General features: G+C 46.3%; 1 protein-coding gene across 1 annotated transcript; it reads right to left on the bottom strand.

Annotated features, from left to right (window-relative positions):
- Nucleotides 1–303: 303 nt before the first annotated feature.
- Nucleotides 304–24,772, bottom strand: LOC117444854 (sodium/potassium-transporting ATPase subunit beta-3-like). Its single transcript, XM_034080232.2, has 7 exons — nt 24,272–24,772; nt 4,292–4,420; nt 4,074–4,172; nt 3,529–3,716; nt 3,247–3,297; nt 2,388–2,474; nt 304–947 (listed from the first exon to the last, which is right to left on the bottom strand). The coding sequence occupies exons 1-7, from the start codon at nt 24,606–24,608 to the stop codon at nt 780–782; spliced, it is 1,059 nt and encodes a 352-aa protein (XP_033936123.1). The 5' UTR covers nt 24,609–24,772; the 3' UTR covers nt 304–779.
- Nucleotides 24,773–25,785: the final 1,013 nt, after the last annotated feature.

Here is a 25,785-nt window from a genome sequence, read left to right as displayed (position 1 = left end):
TTCATCTCTACTCTATAGTCAGTGGTACACTGGGACACGTGGAACAACTACATTAAACATTTATAACTTTCTACATCTCTAACCCATCTATGAACAGTTTGTGCTAAAACACTAAAATCTTTCTCGGTAGTGGTTTGGGCGAACCCGTAAACTGGAACATCTGTTCGATGCTGATGAGCAACGTGAACATGCAGACCGTCAGTAATGTGATAACTGTTCAAACACCTCCTGCTGTAAACACGCTCAGTCCTCCTCCTCCCCCTCCTCCTCCTCCTCCTCCTCCTCCTCCTCCTCCTCCTCCTCCTCCTCCTCCTCCTCCTGAAGGCAGTTCGTGTGCTTCCATGTGTGGAACACAGTGATCCTATTACTGAGCAGCTGAATGTTCTCAAAGTATAGAAACAGTTATTCCCTGTCTTCAGTGATACGGTGGTTAGTTTGGGGCGCATTCTATTTATTACATCACTTATAAATACATTTAAAAACAACACGTCGATGTGCAGCTGGCTCACATGCTTCAACAGACCTGATCCGCTCCAACAACTGAAACCTTCACAAACAGGACTGAACCAGGACCAGGTCTGAACCTGAACCAGATTTAGGACCAGGACCAGGTCTGAACCTGAACCAGATTTAGGACCAGGATCAGGTGTCAGTGGTTCAGGTGACCTCATACGGGTGGAAGCAGATTCAGATGTCCAGGATGGGATCAGGTCTGGATTACAGAGCGATTCGTTCACAGTTTGAATGACTTGTGGATCCAGGACAACGGGCTGCGTCGGTTACTCGGACACCAGGACCCGGAAGGTGACCCGACCGAGAGCCTTGTCCCGCTCATCGTTGTTACGCAGGTTTGAGCCCTCCACTCTACACTCAACCGTCTGCTCCACGTTCAGGTCTTCTTTCGATAGCAACAGCTGCACTGCGACCAGAGGCTGCACGTAGTCCGCCTGAGGGAGGCAGGATATAAATAAGTACTCAAAGACATTCTGTGTAATGAAGTACACTCAGTCTAAACAAAGACGAAGTCACATGACGGGTCCTGGGCGCATCACGGCAGTCTTAGAACCCGATGAGTGCCGTTCAGGGACCGCAGAGAAGTCACGAATGTGATTCTGTCGTTCAGACATCAGGAGCTGAGCAGTCGCTACACGGATCATCCAGTCTGCGTACGACCTGACCTCCTGAGAGGGGGTTCCTGCTGCCCTCTGTCAAGCATCTGACACTAGCCCTGTTTGTATATATACCTGCTGCCCTCTGTCAAGCATCTGACACTAGCCCTGTTTGTATATATACCTGCTGCCCTCTGTCAAGCATCTGACATTAGCCCTGTTTGTATATATACCTTCTGCCCTCTGTCAAGCATCTGACATTAGCCCTGTTTGTATATATACCTGCTGCCCTCTGTCAAGCATCTGACATCAGCCCTGTTTGTATATATACCTGCTGCCCTCTGTCAAGCATCTGACATTAGCCCTGTTTGTATATATACCTGCTGCCCTCTGTCAAGCATCTGACACTAGCCCTGTTTGTATATATACCTGCTGCCCTCTGTCAAGCATCTGACACTAGCCCTGTTTGTATATATACCTGCTGCCCTCTGTCAAGCATCTGACACTAGCCCTGTTTGTATATATACCTGCTGCCCTCTGTCAAGCATCTGACATCAACCCTGTTTGTATATATACCTGCTGCCCTCTGTCAAGCATCTGACATTAGCCCTGTTTGTATATATACCTGCTGCCCTCTGTCAAGCATCTGACACTAGCCCTGTTTGTATATATACCTGCTGCCCTCTGTCAAGCATCTGACATCAGCCCTGTTTGTATATATACCTGCTGCCCTCTGTCAAGCATCTGACACTAGCCCTGTTTGTATATATACCTGCTGCCCTCTGTCAAGCATCTGACACTAGCCCTGTTTGTATATATACCTGCTGCCCTCTGTCAAGCATCTGACACTAGCCCTGTTTGTATATATACCGGCTGCCCTCTGTGGTGTCCTGATGTGAGCTGTGTTTTATTATATTTCTGGTTCAGATTCTCGATGTTGTTGTATTGCCTGGTTTCTCTGATTTGTCTTCATTAAAAGCACGAGTACGTATTCCTCCCTCTCTGACAGCCATTGGTTCTTTCCTCCTGCCCAAATCCTGACAGTTTCCAGTTAGGATGATTTATCAAAAGAATGGACCTAATAATAATGATAATATTAAATACACAAATAATGATAAAGATAATACTAATTATAAAAATAAATTATAATATTAAAATAAAAATTATGAAAATATGAATGATAAAAATAATGATAATATTTATAATAAAAACAATGATAATAATAATAATAATAATAATAATAATAATAAAAGCTATAAACAGACACTGTTTACTTACGTGAGTGTTCTTGCCATAGTAGGGGAAGAACATCTTGTCCAGGCGTCCTTCAGATGGGAAATACCTAATCTTTAGCAGACTATTTCTCTGCGGACAGTGAGGGATATCCATTTATTTTAAAATGAAAAGAGGACATGCTGTGGATGAATTACACATCAAACTATTTCTACCTGCTGTGAAGCACCCAGTAAACTGTACAAATATAAACACTCACTTATAATGACTTATTGCTGGTTTACACAATTAAAGGTTCAACACTGGAGAGCACCTTCTATAACGTTGTGTATATTGTGTTTTTCTGTTTCAGGCAACTTGATTGGCTAATGAATTAAATCATTACATGGTTTAGGACCAAAGTATATTGTTGAACTCCTGCATAATTACGAGCCATCAAGGTGCCTCAGGTCTTCTGGGACGGGTCTGCTATCGGCTCCGAGAGTAACAACAAAACATGGAGAGGCAGCGTTAGCTGTTATGCCCGACACTCTGGAACAAACTACCCAAATCATGCACGTCCGCAGAAACGCTTACTATTTTTAAATCGAGACTAAAAACATATCTCTTTGCCGCTGCTTTTAATTGAGATGATCATATTCGAACTACAGTATGCCTTTTAAACATGTATTGTATATCTGTGGTGTTTATTTTTATTATTTTATCATCTTTGCTTTGTAATGCCTGTTGTGAAATGCCATTATATAGGCCTATGTGTTTGTACTGTATGTATTCCTAAAAAGTCTTTCATTTGTTTTGTAAAGCACTTTGAATTGTCGCGTACAGAAAAGTGCTATATAAATAAACTTGCCTTGCCTTGCCTAATGACATCACAGGTGCATTATGGGATAGCTGTTTGAGTTACCTTGGCGGTACAGTTGATCAAAGGGTCTCCTTGGGGTTTCAGTCCGATGACCTGCAGACATTCATTTTTACATACTCTCATTATTTTCTTATTATTTATAATTTCTTACAATGACATTCAATAAAATGAAAATGTGTCAGGACTCCTGAGTCGTGCTTAGATTCCTGATGTGAAAACAGAGACACTGGAGATGCTCTGTAATGTCTTCATTGTATTTGAATAAATCATCACTGTAATAAGGCCTTCCTGTTGTAGAGGACTGGGGGGACGGGTGGTACTGACCCGGTTCATCTTGATGATGATGCAGGGTTTCCCCTCGGCGTATCCAAAGCTGCTGTCCGACAGACCTGAGCACTGGTGTAACAGACTGCGTTTGAACTGGCAAACCTTCTTCACCGGCTCGGCGTCCTGATCCGTGTATTCGCCCACCAGACACAGGTCGTTACGCTCCTGCACACTGTCGTTATAATCTGAAAAACAAGAACATCAACCAGACTTTTATTGTGATGGTCCCAAGGTTCCTCTACTGGATTTCCTGTTCTGAAGACAGGGAGGAAACCAATCAGTGGCCACGCCTCCTGCTCGGTGTCATCACCGCTTATGTTATGACAGCTGTTTACACCGAACAGCTGATGGATGGTTCTGTTATAAACTCAGTCATCTCAGACAGGAAACACCAGCAGCTGGTTGTTGGTTACATCTGCGTGAACCTCCAGAACATGATGATCATCTCAGACAGGAAACATATCAAGCCCATGCAGTTATTGGGCTTGGTGTAACATGGTGTCCTGCTGAGACGTTCCGTTAGGGTGTCGGTTTCTGCTTACTCTGCAGGAAGCTGTGCAGGTGTTGGGTGTACTGGTTGTAGTTTGCAGGCTCACTGCGGTTGAAGGAGATGTCAGCTGCATGCGGACGAATCACCAAACCTGCATTCCACAAAATAGATCTGAGATCAATGGTAATTCAGAACCTAGAAATGATTTCATAGCACATGGTCATTATGCACACATAGCAGTAAACAGGAAGTCAACTGGAGTGAACTCACCTGGACTGGGCACTCGGTCCTGATAGGTCGGGATGTTTTCATCCAGAGTTTGTAACATCACCCACATGGTAAGACAAAACATCCCGGCCAGAAACGCATAGAAGACGAAGTAGAAGAGAAGGATGAGACCTGAGGGAGCCAATCAGAGAGCAGTTTCATTGAAACAGGAAACAAACCATCAAACACAGACAGAACAAGGCCCTGCTCAATCAACTGATGCAAGCTGCAACCCTCAATCAATATGCGTCACTGCACTATCAATATAACCACATCAAATACGTGACCACAGCGTATATGTGATGTACTGTATATAACTATCTCTAATTCATATATATATTGATGTTTGTTCAGAGTGTGTCTTTGGAGTGTTTCTTCAGATGAATGTCCTGAATGTTTGGACATCAGATACAGAGACACGATCCTGAGAGACAGTTTCATCATAACAGAATCCCTCAGGTCTTTCCAGGTGCTTCGAGGTGTTTCTTTTCTAAGTGGTTTGACATCATAGGACTGAGTCCAGCTCCATTACCGGAGCCGCGAGCAACCTTCAACCTTGGGCCGGAGCGAGCTGCTTGGAGTATTTGATTAAACCATGTCCTGGCACAGCAATGTAGGCCAGTACCAGGGTCTGGAAGCCTCTCTGCAGACACTGGCAGTCAGTGAAGGGAGTGGAGGAGAGGTGAAGGGTGAGAGGAACAGTCCAGCTGCTGCATTCTGCATGAGCTGGATGACCAGAGCCTGGACCAGAACCTGCGTCACCTTCTGGATCAGTAGGTATGCTCCTGATCAGGGGTATAGTGCTATTTTCATACGTGCCGGAGCGCACCTATGACTTGCGCATGCATGTTGTGGCACGACCACAAAAAGAGAAGCATATGGACATAGCTACGATATAAAAACTGTGCTAAGGTATTTAGTATCTTATCCATTGGAACATGTTTAAGTGGGGGGTGGACCTAACATCCTCTAGATGTTTTTTTAACATTTTGAAGTTAAATGCATCAATCTGGTGCACTTTGAGGGCACCATTAAGGACTGGATACTCTGGATACTGATCTATGGATACATCTCTCAACAACACCCATGTCAAACAGATTGACTTTTTCTTTATTCATATTTCACTAATCAATCCCCTTTTAAGCGGTATTCTTGTTTTACTGTCATATAGTATGAAATGGATTTATATTTAACGTGTTTTTATTAATTCAGCTTAACACAGGAGAAACAGACAGGAGACAGCTCTCTTCCGCCTTGGTGCAGAAACAGCTTCTTATATCCGTTATTCAGCTAACAACAACAATCCCCGGTACCGGTGCGCTCTCTCGCTCGCTCACACAAAATACCCTACGTGCCACACACAGAGCTTGAATGACTCACAGAGACCCAGAAGGACTTGTACTGTATCATATTATTTTCTATGGTTTTATTGTATGATCAGTATGACAGATCATCACTGGGCTTTCAACTAAGCCACAGCTGCGCAAAATACGCGGCATGTGTACGGCTCCTTAGGGTACGGCTCCTTAGGGTACTGCTCCTTAGGGGTACGGCTCCTTAGGGTACTGCTCCTTAGGGGTACTGCTCCTTAGGGGTACTGCTCCTTAGGGGTACGGCTCCTTAGGGTACTGCTCCTTAGGGGTACGGCTCCTTAGGGTACTGCTCCTTAGGGGTACTGCTCCTTAGGGTACTGCTCCTTAGGGGTACTGCTCCTTAGGGGTACTGCTCCTTAGGGGTACGGCTCCTTAGGGTACTGCTCCTTAGGGGTACGGCTCCTTAGGGGTACGGCTCCTTAGGGTACGGCTCCTTAGGGTACTGCTCCTTAGGGGTACGGCTCCTTAGGGTACTGCTCCTTAGGGGTACGGCTCCTTAGGGTACTGCTCCTTAGGGGTACGGCTCCTTAGGGTACTGCTCCTTAGGGGTACGGCTCCTTAGGGGTACGGCTCCTTAGGGTACTGCTCCTTAGGGGTACGGCTCCTTAGGGGTACTGCTCCTTAGGGGTACGGCTCCTTAGGGTACGGCTCCTTGGGGTACGGCTCCTTAGGGTACTGCTCCTTAGGGGTACTGCTCCTTAGGGGTACGGCTCCTTAGGGTACTGCTCCTTAGGGGTACGGCTCCTTAGGGTACGGCTCCTTAGGGTACTGCTTCTTAGGGGTACTGCTCCTTAGGGGTACTGCTCCTTAGGGGTACGGCTCCTTAGGGTACTGCTCCTTAGGGGTACGGCTCCTTAGGGGTACGGCTACTTAGGGTACGGCTCCTTAGGGTACTGCTCCTTAGGGGTACGGCTCCTTAGGGTACTGCTCCTTAGGGGTACAGCTCCTTAGGGTACGGCTCCTTAGGGGTACTGCTCCTTAGGGGTACTGCTCCTTAGGGTACTGCTCCTTAGGGGTACTGCTCCTTAGGGGTACGGCTCCTTAGGGTACGGCTCCTTAGGGGTACGGCTCCTTAGGGTACTGCTCCTTAGGGTACTGCTCCTTAGGGGTACTGCTCCTTAGGGGTACGGCTCCTTAGGGTACTGCTCCTTAGGGTACGGCTCCTTAGGGTACGGCTCCTTAGGGTACTGCTCCTTAGGGGTACGGCTCCTTAGGGTACGCTCCTTAGGGTACTGCTCCTTAGGGTACAGCTCCTTAGGGTACTGCTCCTTAGGGGTACGGCTCCTTAGGGTACTGCTCCTTAGGGGTACTGCTCCTTAGGGTACGGCTCCTTAGGGTACTGCTCCTTAGGGTACTGCTCCTTAGGGTACTGCTCCTTAGGGTACTGCACTTTGTGAAGTGCCGGAGCGGCGTTCAGCACTACACCCCTGCTCCTGATGGTGTTCTGGGTCAGTACGTGTCCTCCTGATGGTGTTCTGGGTCAGTATGTGTCCTCCTGATGGTGTTCTGGGTCAGTACGTGTCCTCCTGATGGTGTTCCGGGTCAGTACGTGTCCTCCTGATGGTGTTCTGGGTCAGTACGTATCCTCCTGATGGTGTAATGGTGTCCTCCTGATGGTGTAATGGTGTCCTCTGATGGTGTAATGGGGTCCTCCTGATGGTGTAATGGTGTCCTCTGATGGTGTAATGGTGTCCTCTGATGGTGTAATAGTGTCCTCCTGATGGTGTAATGGTGTCCTCTGATGGTGTCCTCTGGTGGTGTAATGGTGTCCTCCTGATGGTGTAATGGGGTCCTCCTGATGGTGTAATGGTGTCCTCCTGATGGTGTAATGGTGTCCTCTGGTGGTGTAATGGTGTCCTCTGATGGTGTAATAGTGTCCTCCTGATGGTGTAATCGTGTCCTCTGGTGGTGTAATGGTGTCCTCTGATGGTGTAATAGTGTCCTCCTGATGGTGTAATGGTGTCCTCTGGTGGTGTAATGGTGTCCTCTGATGGTGTAATAGTGTCCTCCTGATGGTGTAATGGTGTCCTCTGGTGGTGTAATGGTGTCCTCTGATGGTGTCCTCTGATGGTGTAATAGTGTCCTCCTGATGGTGTAATGGTGTCCTCTGATGGTGTCCTCTGGTGGTGTAATGGTGTCCTCCTGATGGTGTAATGGTGTCCTCTGATGGTGTAATAGTGTCCTCCTGATGGTGTAATGGGGTCCTCCTGATGGTGTAATGGTGTCCTCCTGATGGTGTAATGGTGTCCTCTGGTGGTGTAATGGTGTCCTCCTGATGGTGTAATGGTGTCCTCTGGTGGTGTAATGGTGTCCTCTGATGGTGTAATAGTGTCCTCCTGATGGTGTAATGGTGTCCTCTGATGGTGTCCTCCTGATGGTGTAATGGTGTCCTCCTGATGGTGTAATGGTGTCCTCTGATGGTGTCCTCTGGTGGTGTAATGGTGTCCTCTGATGGCGTAATAATAATAATAATGGGTTCCATTTATAAAGCACTTCATATTTGATTTCAAATCCCGAAGTGCTACAAGTAGTGAGCATGAACAGTATAAATAAACATTACACGGTAGAATTCATAAAAAAGCAATACAAAAATAATAAATAAATAAAAGGGTGATAAAAAGGTCTAGGCAAAGGCTCTTTTGTAGAGATGGGTTTTGAGGCCTTTTTTAAAAGCCTCCACGGTCTGTGGTGTCTCGTGCGGTCGGGGAGAGCGTTCCACAGGCTGGGGGCAGCCGAGCAGAAGGCCCGGTCTCCCATAGTACGGAGCTTAGTCCTGGGGGGTTTGAGGAGGTTGGAGTTGCTGGAACGGGTGGTCCGCAAGGAGGTATGGGGGGTGAGGAGTTCCTTGAGGTAGGGACGGGCAGTTCCATGGACACACTGGTGGGTGAGGACGGAGACCTTGAATTCGATCCTCAGTTCCACGGGTAGCCAGTGTAGTGCTTTAAGGATGGGGGTGATGTGATCATATTTGCGCACCCTCATCAGTGTAATGGTGTCCTCATCAGTGTAATGGTGTCCTCTGATGGTGTAATGGTGTCCTCCTGATGGTGTAATGGTGTCCTCTGGTGGTGTAATGGTGTCCTCCTGATGGTGTAATGGTGTCCTCTGGTGGTGTAATGGTGTCCTCCTGATGGTGTAATGGTGTCCTCTGGTGGTGTAATGGTGTCCTCTGATGGTGTAATAATGTCCTCTGGTGGTGTAATGGTGTCCTCCTGATGGTGTAATGGTGTCCTCTGGTGGTGTAATGGTGTCCTCCTGATGGTGTAATGGTGTCCTCTGGTGGTGTAATGGTGTCCTCCTGATGGTGTAATGGTGTCCTCTGGTGGTGTAATGGTGTCCTCCTGATGGTGTAATGGTGTCCTCTGGTGGTGTAATGGTGTCCTCCTGATGGTGTAATGGTGTCCTCTGGTGGTGTAATGGTGTCCTCCTGATGGTGTAATGGTGTCCTCTGGTGGTGTAATGGTGTCCTCTGGTGGTGTAATGGTGTCCTCTGATGGTGTAATAGTGTCCTCCTGATGGTGTAATGGTGTCCTCTGGTGGTGTAATAGTATCCTCCTGATGGTGTAATGGTGTCCTCTGGTGGTGTAATAGTGTCCTCCTGATGGTGTAATGGTGTCCTCTGGTGGTGTAATAGTGTCCTCCTGATGGTGTAATGGTGTCCTCTGGTGGTGTAATAGTGTCCTCCTGATGGTGTAATGGTGTCCTCTGGTGGTGTAATGGTGTCCTCCTGATGGTGTAATGGTGTCCTCCTGATGGTGTAATGGTGTCCTCTGGTGGTGTAATGGTGTCCTCCTGATGGTGTAATGGTGTCCTCTGGTGGTGTAATGGTGTCCTCCTGATGGTGTAATGGTGTCCTCTGGTGGTGTAATGGTGTCCTCTGGTGGTGTAATGGTGTCCTCCTGATGGTGTAATGGTGTCCTCCTGATGGTGTAATGGTGTCCTCCTGATGTTGTAATGGTGTCCTCTGGTGGTGTAATGGTGTCCTCTGGTGGTGTAATGGTGTCCTCCTGATGGTGTAATGGTGTCCTCCTGATGGCGTACATATGCCGTAGGGCAGGGTGCCCTAAACCCTAACCCAGGGGTGCCCACACCTTTTTAGCTGGTGAGCTACTTTTGAAATGACCAGCTCACAGAGGTCTACCAACCAAAAATAAAATCCCAAATGGCAAGGGTTGCTGAATAACACGGGACAATAGGGCTGCAACCAACGACTCATTTGATAATGGATTAATCTATCGATTAATGAAACTATTAATCGACTATTCGGACTATTACTGTCTGCCTTGCACAATTTCTCAAGCGCTCTTATTTAGCCATCAACTTTTAGATGTAGCTTGAGGTTGTTTTAGGCATGTGGAAACTAACAATGAAGACAATCAAGATGAATACTTCATTCAAAAATACATATATTAATAAATTAACTTAACAAATGGTTTACCTTTCTTTGGCAGAGCGGCGCTTGCTTTACAAAGAAGGCAAATAACCTGTGAATGTGAAATCACAACTAAATGTTCTTCCTCCCATTCCGGGTGGAAGTGGTCTTTAGCTTCTGGCTCGGTCCCGCACTCATTTTGATGTTTGTCTCTTGAACTTAATTTGAGTTTTCCCGGCACTTGACTGATTTTGTATCGCTTTGCATTCTGGGTTAACAGACTGGAAAGCGATAGGCGCTTTTTCTGTCAATCAAGTAAACTCCTGAATTAAGTGGCAGTGAGGCCGAAGCGTGTTAGACAAAAACCTGTTTTGTCTATTTTAACGGAGCTGGATTTTTTTTTATGAATGACTTGCAATCTACCAGCATTGCCCGACGTGGGGACCTCTGCCGTAGGGTCTTCCAGGTGTTTGGTGACCAGGTGAATGATGCTATTTAGAACATCGTCTGTGCCACGCCCTTGCTTGTAGGCAAACTGAAAAGGGTCTACATGTACATCAACCTCTTTCTTTAGCAGCGGCACCAGGATCCCCTCAAAACACTTCATGACGATGGATGTCAATGCAACAGGCCTACAATCATTGTTTACCTTTGGACAAGGTTTTTTGGGGACAGGTTTTATTATTGATTGTTTCCAGAGGGTGGGGATGGTGTGAAGATCAACAGATTTGTGAGATATGGGACTCCATGTTGATGTCAGTTCTTCTGCAAATGTCTTGAGGAGGAATGCAGAGATGCCATCTGGCCCTGTGGCCTTCTTAGGACAGGTGTGTTTAAAAAGTGATCGGACCTTTAAAGGGCCAATCAGCACCCTTTGGTCCTGGTCAGGAGCAGATTGTCTCTACGATGTCTGTGCATTCAGAGGAGAAGTCCTGGGTTTCAAATCTCATGTAAAAGTCATTCAGCTCATTTGCTTTCTGCAGCTCATCAGAGGTACAGAGAGTTGTTTTAGCTGGAGTCATATTTGTGACTGCCTTCATAGTGTCCCAAAGTTCCTTGGAGTTCATTGTAGAAAAGTTTTGTTCTATAATATCCTTATGTCTCCTTCTAGCTTCTCTGAGCATGTGGTTGAGCTCCTTTTGCACACATTTCAGTTGCGTTTTATCCCGGTTTTTAAAAGCTATATTTTTACGATGGATGCAGTCCTTAACCTCTTTAGTTATGTATGGTTCGTTGTTGGGGTACACAGTTATTTCAGTTACCGTCTCAGAGCATTATCCACGTCCATCTCATGAAAGATGCTCCACTCAGTAGAGAGAAAGCATCCTTTAAGAGACTCAATGCTGTCACTAGACCAATCCTTCACAGTCTTGGTCTGTGGTCTTCGCTTGAGAACCGTTCTGTAGGTCGGTATTAGATGAACAGTGTTATGGTCCGAGTTCGAAAGCGGGGGTTTGGCTCTACTCACATTGGCGTTGTTCACATTTCCGTAACATTTGTCTAGAATGGTATCTTCCCGGGTGTCCCATGTGACGTATTGCTGAAAACCGGGTAGTGACAGTTCAAGTTTGCAATGATTAAAGTCCCCTAGAATTAAAAGCGGAGCGTCAGGAGTGTGTCGTAGCTGCTGGTGAACACAGTCTGTGATTTGAGCTGCTGCACTTGCTGCGTTCCCGCTGGGTGGAATATAAACCGTGCAGAGAATGATATTCCCAAACTCTCTAGGCAGGTACAGGGGTCTTAGGCTCAAGCACATAAGTCCAACGTCGGGGCTGCAGATAGTCCTACGCAAAGTGTGTTGTCTGCACCACTTGTCATTGATAAATACACAGATGCCCCCACCTTTGCCTTTCCCCGGCGTTTCACTCCTGTCCGAGCGGATGAATGAGAAACCCTCCAGTTCACACAAAGAGTCGGGAATATCCTGATGAAGCCATGTCTCACAAAACGGCATAATAGACGACTCACGGTACTCGAAACAGGCTGCAGCGTTGATCCGCAGCTCTTCCATTTTCCTCCGTAGCGACCTCACATTACTGAGTATCATGGAGGGTAAAGGCGGTCTGTTGCCTCTCCGTCTGAGGCGCTGCCGTACTCCTCCCCTCCTTCCCCTTCTACGGAGACGTCTCCTCGGAGCTGTAGATCGTGTGTCCTCCGGCAGGTCGGCTTCCCGCAGCACGGAGGGCCAGCAGTGCGTCTCTGGTGTATCAGGGCCAAGTTGTTTCCTCCCCGTAATGTTTGGCATGGTTGAATAAGTTCAAGGATAAAGAGTGCCAGTAGAAGTTTCGCAAGGGTCCTCATTGTACCAACATACACACACGCACAGTCTCTTGATTAAAGCGTGTGGTTTAAATCAAGGACGGAACGTTTAACCAGACATAAATACACAAAAACTGCAGCACGCGACAGGAGCCCGGGACGCAGCAGACAGCGCCACCTACTTGGCGAGAGGGTGCAGTGGATCTTCCACTGCTCTCAACATTGGCAAAGAGCTACCTGTACATCCCTGCAACAGGTGTACCCTCTGAACGAGTGTTTAGTACAGCCGGTGACATCGTGACAGCAAAGCGCAGCTTGCTTCACTTATATTCCTTAAGAAAAACCTGCAAGCCAGACATATGAGTTAAGCTCAGTGAGGTGTTATGTCTCGTTCTTTCGCGGATACAAGCTACGAGATGGGTTTCCTCCGCCGGGTGGCTGGTGTCTCCCTTAGGGATAAGGTGAGAAGTTCGGTCATCAGGGAGGGACTCGGAGTTGAGCCGCTCCTCCTTCGCGTCGAAAGGAGCCAGTTGAGGTGGTTCGGGCACCTAGTTAGGATGCCACCTGGGCGCCTCCCTAGGGAGGTGTTCCAGGCACGTCCAGCTGGGAAGAGACCAAGGGGTAGACCTAGGACCAGGTGGAGGGATTATATCTCTTCTGGCCTGGGAGCGCCTTGGGATCCCCCAGTCAGAGCTGGTTGATGTCGCCAGGGGCTCTCTGCTGGAACTGCTACCCCCGCGACCCGACCACGGATAAGCGGGAGAAGATGGATGGATGGATGGATGGAGGTGTTATGTCAGTGAGAGTGGTTTTTATTTTTACAGCATCCTGTGACTGCCAATAATAGTTGAAATGTTATTAAGACCTATTTTTGAAAGGTTATTTGTATTCTTTATATGTTCATAATAGAAACCGCTGCTTTCTGCTCACTGGTGAGTTAGCCTACTGAATGAGTGTTATGTGCATCAGTCTGGCAGTTGTATGGCCATTGCTATATGGTAATTGTTTTTTGCACATTGTTAATGCTAGTCAATAAGGAATAAAACAAAATCCTCTTTCGTACCATATTGAATTGTATCATTATTTTTGCACCGTGTTGAATCGCATCGTATCGAACTGTATCGCAACAGGGGTGAATCGTATCGCATCACCTGGTGTTTCAAATGTATCGTTAATGTATCGCATGGAGACTGGGTGACTGCTCAGAAGGGGCATAACGCGAAACCCGCAGGTCCCCACCAACCCGTTCACGTATCTAACAGATATTCCCCACTCAGCGAGACACCCGCTGAGAAGCCAACTCTGGTTATTGGTAGCTCTATTATGAGACACGTGAATGTAGAGACCGAAGCCTCCACAGTCACATGCATTCCGGGGGCCAGAGCGGGCGACGTTGAGGCGCATCTTAAACTGCTGGCTAAAAATAAACGTAAATACAGTAGGATTGTTATTCACGTCGGTGGTAATGATGTTCGTTTAGGCCAATCAGAATGCACCAAAGTTAACGTGGAGTCGGTGTGTAGTTATGCTAAAACAATGTCGGACACCGTAATCTTCTCTGGTCCCCTCCCCAATCTGATCAATGATGACATGTATAGCCGCATGTCATCATTTCAGCGCTGGTGGTCTTGGTGGTGCCCAGCACACAATGTGGGCTTCGTAAATAATTGGACAGCCTTCTGGGGAAAACCTGGTCTGATTAAGAGAGACGGCATTCACCCTACTTTGAAAGGTGCAGATCTCAGTTCAAACATTTCAGGGCTTTGTGGACGTAATCCATGACGAACTGGAATTGAGACCAGGAGGCGGAGTCGCAGTCTTACACGCTTCTCTGCGCTCTCTCCTGGGCAGTCATCCATAAGAATCCCGAACCCAATAAAATACCCAATATTAGCGGTGTGTGTGTGTGTGTGTGTGTGTGTGTGTGTCTGCCCAAGGACAATTTAAGAAAGAAGAAGAAGAAGAAGCCTTCATCACAGTTGGCATGGTAAAAGGCACACTGAGGGTAACACACATTTGATAAAATAAAACCCAAGTCATTGTTTGTTCAAAACTAATTCATTGGAAGTCTTTTTGCAAGTAACCTGCTTACCCTCTCCTTCAAGGTTGTGAAGGCCAAACAGAGCCACAGAAAGAAGCGGCCTTAGGTAGAGGCGCAATCAGTGGGAACACCTGTGCGCAATTGGAGCATACCATGTAGTGCATGGGCGCGGGTGGCACTTTTCTTGCAAGTATAACAATGTTATTGTTTGGGGCTTCTGTGGTCAAAGAGATAATATGTTGACCTATTTTGATGTGGTGTGTTTGGGTAATTTGTCTTGCATTGTGAATGTGTTTGTAGATTAGAATGACATTGGTTAGGGGTATAAATAGTGGATTATCCTATGGGGAGGGGCTTAACATGTATAAAACCCTGGCCACAAGTGTTTTGGGGGGGTCTGACTGTGGCTGTAGAGCAGAGAGGTACCAGTTATGTGTCCTCGACCTGTATGTATATAGGAGGGTTTTGATTTCTTCCTGTACAATCCTTGTTACTTTGTGTTTTTTCAGCATGTTGGTGTTAATAAAAGCACCTAAGGATACATTTTTGGTGACTCTAGCCATCTTATTTAATTCCTAGTTTTTTCATCGAACCTTTTTATAACATATGGTGTCAGAAGTGGGATGGCCAGTCGCAAAAAGGGACGTGTTGTTAAAACACAAACTGGACTACGCTCTGAGCGAAAACTTTTTTTGAAGAAGGATGAGGAATGGGACACAGCTGTGACGTCAGAGGAAGAAGGACTATCAATTAGTGTTGAAACCCAAGGTGCAAAACCGAAAATCCAGCAGCGGCAACCTGGGCCATCTCCAGGAGTGGGTTCCTCAACCGTTGACATTGTAAATATTGTCAGGGACTTCATAGCGGCTCAGCAGAGGAGAGATGATATCCTACAGGAGGAGCTCAGGGGCCTGCGGGTCTCAGTTGAGGCCTCCCAGCAGCCTGTACATCGCTACCGGGGGGGTCCACACGTTGACGTTGGGCCTTCATTGATGTCTTCTCCTGACAGATTTGGTAATCCTTCTGGGGGTGTAGCGGCAGTTCATCGTAAGGAGCCAAAAATGCCAGTTTATCAAAATGGTGAAGACATTGAAAATTACCTTCTACGCTTCGAACGCATGGCAAAGACATGGCAGTGGCCAAGGGAGGAATGGGCCTGTCGACTTGTCCCTTTGCTAACTGGCAAAGCCCTGGAAGCCTACACCGCGATGGATGAAGACATGTCCAACTGCTACCCAGATCTGAGGGAGGCGCTGTTGGTCAAATTTGACATCTCTCCAGAGACCTATCGTCAGCGGTTCCGGGCCACCTCATCGCCACCGGGGGAGACACCGACAGAATCATACCACCGGTTGAAAGGGCTCTATCGTCGCTGGATGCGACCGGAGCAGAAGAGTAAAGAACAGATGGGGGAGACTATCATCCTGGAGCAGCTGCTGCAGGTGCTTCCTCCAGATACTCGTACGTGGGTAAAAGAACATGAACCGGAGGATGGTCTTATAGCATCCAAGTTGGCCATGCAGTTCCTGAACGCCAGAAAGGGGGCGACATCACGACCAACGCGGGATGAAACCAGGGACTGGAACCACCAGAGGGACAACTTTCCAAAGGTTGGTCAAGGTAACCGGGGGGCATATGACAGGGGACCCTCTGCTCAGTCAGGGACTAAACCTTTTGTATGTTATCATTGTCAGCAGCAGGGACACAAAGCGTCAGATTGCCCCCTGAAGAAGCCAAAACTGACAGGACTGTGTTATGTGCCCAGAAAGGGTGAGGAGATTGACTGTCAAGACAGGGAAGGAGGGTGTAAAGTGATCCCGGAAAAAGTTAATGGTAAAATGATAACTGCTCTCCTTGACTCTGGAAGCTCCATGTCATTCATTAGGAAAAGTTGTGTGCCTTGTGCTATTGACTACAACCAGCAGACAGATGTGTTATGTGTACATGGTGATTGCAAGCCAGAACCACAGGTAGAGCTTACAGTTGATGTAGAAGGCCAAAGGTATCTGTTAAACGTGGGGGTAATTGAAAGTTTACCTGTTGAGATGCTGTTGGGGAGGGATTTGCCTATTCTATATGATCTCCTTAGCAGTACTAAACATGTCTGTGAACCCTTGTCAGGACAGAACATGCATGTTTCTTGTTTCGTAGTGACACGATCACAGGCAAAAGCCCAAGCAAATCCTGGTGTCCAGCCTCTGCCAGACTTATGTGGTAGTCTGTGCAGTGCTGGAACAAAAGCACCAAGGAAAACACGTCGGCAACGGCGTTTAGAGAAACACGCTTGGTCACCTGTACCTGGTGAAATGCCTGGCAATGCTTTGTCAAATGTAAAGTGGGAAATACCAGAGAATATGACCATGTTGCAACAGTTTGATCCCTTGTTAAAGTCTTTGCTAACCAAGGTGTTAAACTCCGCCAATCAAACCGCTCTAGTAGGTGGTGCAGCATACTTTCTCCACAATGACCTGCTTTAGGAGGGGGAAGAGCAAGACGGCAGGAGATTAGTTGTGCCAGGTAGCTGTAGATCCCTAGTACTACACCTTGCACACACACTTCCATGGGCAGGACATCTAGGTCACTATAAGACTTATCTCAGACTTGCCTCTAGGTTCTTTTGGCCTTCAATGTACACTGATGTGCAGAAATATTGTAAAACATGCCCAGAGTGTCAGAAAACTTGTCCTCTCCGCAAATCAAACCGAGCACCCCTCCAAACCATGCCGGTGATAACAACCCCATTCAGGCGGATTGCCATGGACATTGTGGGGCCCCTGGAAAAAAGCTCAACAGGATACCAGTACATTCTTGTGGTATGTGACTATGCTACTCGGTTTCCTGAAGCTTTTCCTCTCCGGTCTATAACCACCCCAAAGTTGATCAGTGCTCTTGTTCAGCTGTTTTCTCGTGTAGGAATCCCTGAGGAAATTCTGACGGACCAGGGAACCAACTTCACATCACGCCTGATGGGTCAACTGCATAAGGAGTTGGGGATAAAAGCTATCAAGACGACTCCTTACCACCCAGAGACTGACGGACTTGTTGAAAGGTTTAACCAAACCCTCAAGAGGATGCTAAAGAAGTTCGTATCTGATACTGGAAAAGACTGGGATAAGTGGTTACCCTTTCTACTCTTTGCCTACAGGGAAGTGCCTCAAGCGTCCACCGGATTTTCCCCGTTCGAGCTACTCTACGGCTGGCCAGTCCAAGGGCCCTTGGATCTGTTGAAACGTAACTGGGAGGAAAAGGTAACAGACAAAAAGGCAGAAGGGCAGGGTATTTTGCAGTATGTCCTCCAGATCAGGGACAGGTTGGATCAGTACCGAGAGGAGGCCAGGCTCAATCTAATGGATGCCCAGAAGACTCAAAAACGATGGTACGACCAGCAAGCACGCAACCGTGAGTTCAAACCAGGTCAAAAGGTTTTGTTACTCTTGCCTTCTTCCTCTAGCAAGCTACTGGCCAAATGGCAGGGACCGTTTGAAGTGTTAAGGAAGATGGGGCCTACGACTTATGAGATCTTGCACCCGGAGAAAAGGAAAAAAAAGCAGACTTATCATGTCAATCTCCTTAAAGCATGGGAGGAAAGAAGCAGCCCTCCTCCCATCACCTCACTACTGGCCCGCAGGGTGGTTGAAGAGGATGACTCCGAAGGGGTAGTTGGTGCCTGGAATCAGCAGCCAGCGAAGGTCGATCTCTCCCACCTGGATGGTAAGAAGCCAGTTGACTTGCAAGTTATTTTTGATACCCTTCCCCACTTGTTCACACAGAAACCAGGCCGGACAGGTGTGTTGCAGCATGTAATCCGAGTAAAACCGGGGCAGAACACAGTTCGGCAGGCATGCTACAGAGTACCGGAACGTTTAGTGGAGGCGTTGAAGGAAGAAATCCGCTTGATGCTCGAGCTGGGAGTAATTGAACCATCAACCAGTGAGTGTAGTAGCCCTATTGTCATTGTACCCAAGAAGGATGGCTCTCTCCGCATTTGCATTGACTTCAGGAAGCTGAATGCCATATCCTTCTTTGATGCCTACCCAATGCCCCGGATTGAGGACCTGCTGGAGAGGATTGGTCGAGCCAACTACATCACTACCTTGGACCTCTGCAAGGGGTATTGGCAGGTCCCCTTGGAAAGCCAGTCCCGGCACCTCACCGCGTTCAGAAGCCCACTAGGCCTCTTCCAGTTTACTGTGATGCAGTTTGGTCTACATGGTGCGCCAGCAACCTTCCAGAGGTTAATGGACAAAGTTCTTCTGGGGTGCGAGGACTGCAGTGCTGCCTACCTGGATGACGTGGTCATTTACAGCAGGACCTGGGAGGAACATCTCGATCACCTTCGTCGGGTCCTAGGTGCAATCCATGCCGCAGGACTCACACTCAATCTACAGAAATGTGAGTGGGCTAAGCAGGAGACTCGTTACCTTGGGTATCAGCTGGGGAACGGTGAAGTCAGGCCACAGGTGGACAAAGTTGAGGCCGTTCTGAACAGTCCGAGACTTCGTACCAAGAAACAAGTACGGTCCTTTCTTGGCCTGGTTGGATGGTATCGACGTTTCATTCCTCAGTTTGCCACTCTAGCAGTTCCATTGACCAACCTCACGTGCAAGGCTGCTCGGAATCCTGTGGAATGGAATGAGGAGTGTGAAAGGGCTTTCCAGGAGTTGAAGAAAAAACTGTGCTCGTCTCCGGTACTGCAGAGTCCTGACTTCAAAAGACGCTTCCTGGTTCAGGTGGATGCCTCTGGAGTGGGCATCGGTGCAGTGCTGGCTCAGGGAGAACCAGGAGAGGAACGTCCAGTGTTGTATCTCAGCAGGAAACTTCTGCCCCGTGAAACCCGGTACTCCACCATCGAGAAGGAGTGTCTGGCAATCAAGTGGGCATTGGACAGCCTAAGGTACTACCTACTCGGGAGGGAATTCGACCTACAGACGGACCATAGAGCCTTGACGTGGATTCAGACCATGAAGGACCGGAACGCCAGGGTGACTAGATGGTATCTTGAACTACAACCATTCAAGTTCTGTGTGTGGCACAAAGCAGGCAAGGAAAACGTCACCGCAGACTACCTGTCAAGGCTGCCAAACATCGTTGATGTAGGAGAGGAGGGTGGTAATGTGAAGAAGAAGCCTTCATCACAGTTGGCATGGTAAAAGGCACACTGAGGGTAACACACATTTGATAAAATAAAACCCAAGTCATTGTTTGTTCAAAACTAATTCATTGGAAGTCTTTTTGCAAGTAACCTGCTTACCCTCTCCTTCAAGGTTGTGAAGGCCAAACAGAGCCACAGAAAGAAGCGGCCTTAGGTAGAGGCGCAATCAGTGGGAACACCTGTGCGCAATTGGAGCATACCATGTAGTGCATGGGCGCGGGTGGCACTTTTCTTGCAAGTATAACAATGTTATTGTTTGGGGCTTCTGTGGTCAAAGAGATAATATGTTGACCTATTTTGATGTGGTGTGTTTGGGTAATTTGTCTTGCATTGTGAATGTGTTTGTAGATTAGAATGACATTGGTTAGGGGTATAAATAGTGGATTATCCTATGGGGAGGGGCTTAACATGTATAAAACCCTGGCCACAAGTGTTTTGGGGGGGTCTGACTGTGGCTGTAGAGCAGAGAGGTACCAGTTATGTGTCCTCGACCTGTATGTATATAGGAGGGTTTTGATTTCTTCCTGTACAATCCTTGTTACTTTGTGTTTTTTCAGCATGTTGGTGTTAATAAAAGCACCTAAGGATACATTTTTGGTGACTCTAGCCATCTTATTTAATTCCTAGTTTTTTCATCGAACCTTTTTATAACAGTAAACCTAATAGAGGTGTCATACATAATAACCTAATAAAAGTAAATGTAACAACTACTACAGTGCAACAAAACAGGAAGATTAAATGTGGTCTCTTAAACATAAGATCTCTAGCATCTAAAGCAATATTGGTAAATGATTTAATATCAGATTATAATATTGATATATGCTGTCTCACTGAAACTTGGTTGAGACATGAAGAATATGTCAGCATAAATGAGGCCACTCCACCCAGCCATGTCAACACTCATATTGCTCGAGGCACGGGCCGAGGAGGTGGAGTTGCAGCAATCTTTGACTCAAGTTTACTTATCAATACTAAACCAAAATTAAATTATACCTCATTTGAAAGCCTCGTTTTTAGTCTTACGCATCCGACCTGGAAAACTTTGCAGCCAATCTTATTTGTTACAGTGTACCGTGCACCAGGTCCTTATTCAGAATTCTTATCAGAATTCTCTGAGTTTTTATCAACTTTGGTTCTTAAAACAGACAAAGTAATTATCGTAGGTGACTTTAATATTCATGTTGACGATGATAAAAATAGCCTTACTGTTGCATTTAACTCTATATTAGATTCTGTTGGTTTCTGTCAGAGTGTAAATAAACCAACCCACTGCTATAATCACACTCTCGACCTTGTTCTGACTTATGGTATTGAAATTGAGCAACTATTAGTCGAACCGCATAATCCTGCTTTATCCGACCATCTCTTAGTAACTTCTGAAGTGCTGTTACTAGACTACAAAGCATTAGTCAAAAGCTCTTGCAGCAGAAACCTATCTGTTAGTGCTATAGCCACATTTAAGGAAGAGATTCCACCAATACTTAACTCGACAGCATGTCTGCATGTAGGGGAGGACACTTATACAAAATGTACACCACCCCAAATTGATCATGTTGTTGATAGTGCTATAGATGCGCTGCGAATAAAATTAGACTCTGTTGCTCCTTTGAAAAAGAAGAAAATAAAACAACATACACTGAACAAAAATATAAACGCAACACTTTTGTTTTTGCTCCCATCTTTCATGAGATGAACTCAAAGATCTAAAACTTTTTCTATATACACAAAATAACCATTTCTCTCAAATATTGTTCACAAATCTGAAAATATGTGTGATAGTGAGCACTTCTCCTTTGCCGAGACAATCCATCCCACCTCCCAGGTGTGGCATATCAAGATGCTGATTAGACAGCATGATTATTGCACAGGTGTGCCTTAGGCTGGCCACAATAAAAGGCCACTCTGAAACGTGCATTTTTGCTTTATTGGGGGGGTCTGGGGGGGTACGAAAACCAGTTAGGGTAATGTTGTGAATCGAGTGGCCTGTGTTCGTCGTCCATAACATACGCCTGCCCATACCATAACCCCACCACCACCACCACCACGGGCCACTCGATTCACAACATTACCCTAACCCTAACCCTAACCCTACCCCTCACACCAGATACTGACTGGTTTTCAGACCCCCCCCAATAAAGCAAAAATGCACGCTGTCAGTCGATTAAAATAGTTAATCGCGATTAATCGCAAATTAATCGCACATTTTTGATCCGTTCTAAATGAACCTTAGAGAAATATTTTTCAAGTTTTTAATACTCTTATCAACATATGAGTGGACAAATATGCTTTATGCTAATGTATATTATCATTTGAACAATGACAAATATTCTCATGAATATTAAACACAACAACCTGGAACCTCTCATTCAATAATACAATACAAATGGTGTGTGTGTGTGTGTGTGTGTGTGTGTGTGTGTGTGTGTGTGTGTGTGTGTGTGTGCCTTGGAGCTATGTGCAACTCAAGGCATATGCTCGAACGGGAGCTGCCTGGACGCTGCAATCATGTTGCACTCTCCGAGCTGAGTGTGCTGACTTCTCCTACAATGTCCCGCTGTTTGCTTCCTGCATCAAGTCAAGTGCTCGGCGCAGTTGTGGCGAAATGTCGCTCCTCTGTTTTCATTTAAACAGCTCCTTATATCCGTTAGCGCAGCTAGCTAGCACCAGATGCTAACAACAACAATGCACAAATGTCTCTCTCTCGCTCGCTCACGCCGCACACACACACACACACACACACCCTCCCGGTCCTCCCAATAGCCAGTCGGTGCCTGCCGGTGAGCGTGGAAGTGTGGTCTGCCACAAGAGGGCGGCAGGAGTGGGGCTGTCAGCATCAGCTTGTAGATCAGAGGCGGCGCTAGGGGGTGGCTACTTGGGCTCAAGCCCCGGATGTTTTCTGAAAAGCCCCGGATATTTCACTTAAAAAAAAAAAAAACATTTAAAAAAAAAAAACGTCTCGGGAGTAATGTGCAGTACCGGAGTCCACCAGGGAGCCAGCCACTGCGGGACATTAGCCTGCGTACTGCGTAGCCTGCCCTGAAGTAGAAGTGATCCTTCCTAGTGCCTGACGAGTTTTAAGCTAATAGCCTATACAGTTATGGATATTAGAAAGTTATTGTCATCGAAGCAGGCGCCACAAGCTGCAGCAGCAGCAGCAGTATCAGCAGCAGACAACAATGTCATCACCAGCAGTGAAGAAATGGATGATGTTTCAGGTTTGTGAATCTAATGGTGATATCTGCACTCTGGCTGACTGAGTAAGAAGTGAAAAAGAGTGATGTAACGTTAATGTTATAGCTAGTAAACATGGAGTAACCACACTAAGTATACCCATATGTTACTATGTATACAGAACATGACTACAAGTTATCCTAAGATGTAACGTTCCCTTCAAACCTCAGTCTACTTTTAAGACACTAAAATAACGTATTCCAATTTTTATTTTGTTTACTTACGTGGAATTATACCGGCTCTCGTTTCAGTACACATAACAACAGAACTGACAGGCAACCCTCTGAATCAGACTCCGATTGGCTGTGACTGCATCCACTCAGAGTGTCCGATTCAGAAACGTGACTCGTACACTCTTTACGTCACAAACAAAGATGGTGGATGAGAATAGATAAAACGATAATCAATGCGCCAGAATCAAGGTCAATCAATCAATCAATCAATGTTTATTTATATAGCCCAATATCACAAATGTTAAAGGTGAGACTATCCGCATCCTTTAAAACTCTACGCACATTGGTTTCACCTTAATAAGTAAACGACTATTTGAGTGCGTTAAGGCATTAGTTTGCTTCATTAAAGGGTGTTAATGAGTGTTCTCCAGTGCCCTTTGTCTGCTTTAAGGTGTTATTAAGGGTTAATGTTGCTCTCAAAGTGCACCAGATTGATGCTCTCAACTTCAATATTTAAAAAAAAAATCTTCCCGGGGGAGCATGCCCCCGGACCCCCCAAGAGGAGGCGACAACCCCCCTAAAGGATGTTCGGTCCACCCCCCACTTATAAAAAATAGCACTGTACCCCTGCACCCCCCCCCCCAACCCAATGACTCCTGGGCTAAGCCCCGGATCTCCTACAATCCTAAATCCGCCACTGTTGTAGATGGTATTTTAAACTCGATGCGCTGTGAAACTACGCGGCGGCCGAGGACAAAAAATACACATGCGTTAACCGCGTTAAAATAATTAGTGGATATATATATATATATATAATATATATATATATGCACTGTGATATAGAATAGATAGAATTCCTTTATTGTCATCGCACCAGGTACAACGACATTTAAAAAAAGCAAAAAAGGCTTATTACTGCTCATGTATAATATAATATATAAAACATACTGTGAAACCTGCTGTTTTAATGGTGATTAATAATCCACCATATGTTAATTACAACACGCACAAACACACACACTAATATACGCACACACGTACACACAACTAAACACTCGCATATTCGAACACACACACACACACACACACACACACACACACACACACACACACACACACACACACACACACACACACACACACACACACACACACACACACACACACACACACACACACACACACACACACACACACACACACACACACACACACACACACACACACACAGTAAAGCCCGGCGGTTGGACGCTCCAACAGACAGACAGAGAGACAGACAGACAGACAGAGAGAGAGAGAGAGAGACAGACAGACAGAGAGACAGACAGAGAGAGAGAGAGAGAGAGAGAGACAGACAGACAGACAGAGAGACAGGCTCTTACCCCAGCTGCGCGCGGTCCGGCCCATGAACTCCCCGGTCCGCGGGTTGTAAATGCTGTCCCTCCAGGTCTCCTTTGGTTCTCCCTTCGGTTCATCCTTCGGCTTATTCTCCTCTTTCTTCGCCTCCTTCGTTTCCTCTATCTTCGCCTCCTTCGTTTCCGCTTTCTTCGCCTCCTTCGTTTCCTCCTTCGGCTCCTCTTTTTTCTTCTCGGTCTCCTCGGCCTTCTCCTCCTCCTTCACCGCCTGGTTAGTCTCCGGTTTCGGCTCCTGGTCCTGATCCGGCTCTTGTTTAGGCTCCAGGTTCTGATCCTGGTTCTGCTCCGGTGTGCTGGACGACATGCTGGCGCAGAGTAACGGAACACAGCTGGGCTAATTACCGGGGAGGAGCGGGCTAATAGCGGGTACACCGATCCGCTAGAGGAGAGAGCTCCGTCTGAGGCTGCACACAAACACACGCACGCACACACACGCACGCGCGCGCGCACACGCACACACACACACACACACACACACACACACACACACACACACACACACACGGACTGCTGCAGAACGAGGAGCATGCGCAGTGACGATGCTCTGTGCTGTAAATATGAATTGTATAAGAACCCTAATATTCTGTATATTAATAACAAATATGTATATCATATTTATTGACACTTGGTTACCCTTTATACACACTTCCTGCTTATTACCGACACGCTGCCTTCTGATCATGTATATACAAATATGATGTATACTGTAAAATAATATAATATGATAATATAGTGTAAAATCCTATAATATACCGTTATATGTTATATTAAATATGTATATATGTATATATATATGTATTGTCTTGGTCTCAGGATCAGGACAGATCAATGGAAATAAAGAGGCAGCACGTTAATGAAGGAACAACTAAAAAAAGACTTATAAATACAAATATATAAAACATATTCATGTATACCACCACTGTGTATTTATTCACATACTGTATTTATAACTATTAACCATTATATATATAGTCTATTTTTAGCAGCCTCTTCAGATGCTCTGACCTGAAAACAGCCGCTCTGCTTTATGTAACCACAGCGTCACATGAGCACAGGGGACGCAGCTCATTGGATAACAGCAGGGTGACGTCACACACAAGGAGGAGAGGAGAGAGACTTCCGGTCTGTCCCCTGGTTCAGGACCAGTGTAGGGGTAACGCGCTATTGTAATCAGATTACAGGCGTCTGTTACGTGTTACTGTAATCAGATTACATGCGTCTGTAACGTGTTACCGTAATCAGATTACATGCGTCCGTAACGTGTTACTGTAATCAGATTACATACGTCTGTAACGTGTTACTGTAATCAGATTACATGCGTCTGTAACGTGTTACCGTAATCAGATTACATGCGTCCGTAACGTGTTACTGTAATCAGATTACATACGTCTGTAACGTGTTACTGTAATCAGATTACATACGTCTGTAACGTGTTACTGTAATCAGATTACATGCGTCTGTAACGTGTTACTGTAATCAGA

This window comes from Pseudochaenichthys georgianus, unplaced genomic scaffold (assembly GCF_902827115.2).
Source record: "Pseudochaenichthys georgianus unplaced genomic scaffold, fPseGeo1.2 scaffold_961_arrow_ctg1, whole genome shotgun sequence".
Taxonomy (NCBI): Eukaryota; Metazoa; Chordata; class Actinopteri; order Perciformes; family Channichthyidae; genus Pseudochaenichthys; species Pseudochaenichthys georgianus.
Note: the sequence above shows the minus strand (reverse complement) of the source record. Positions and strands in the feature narration are given on the sequence as shown.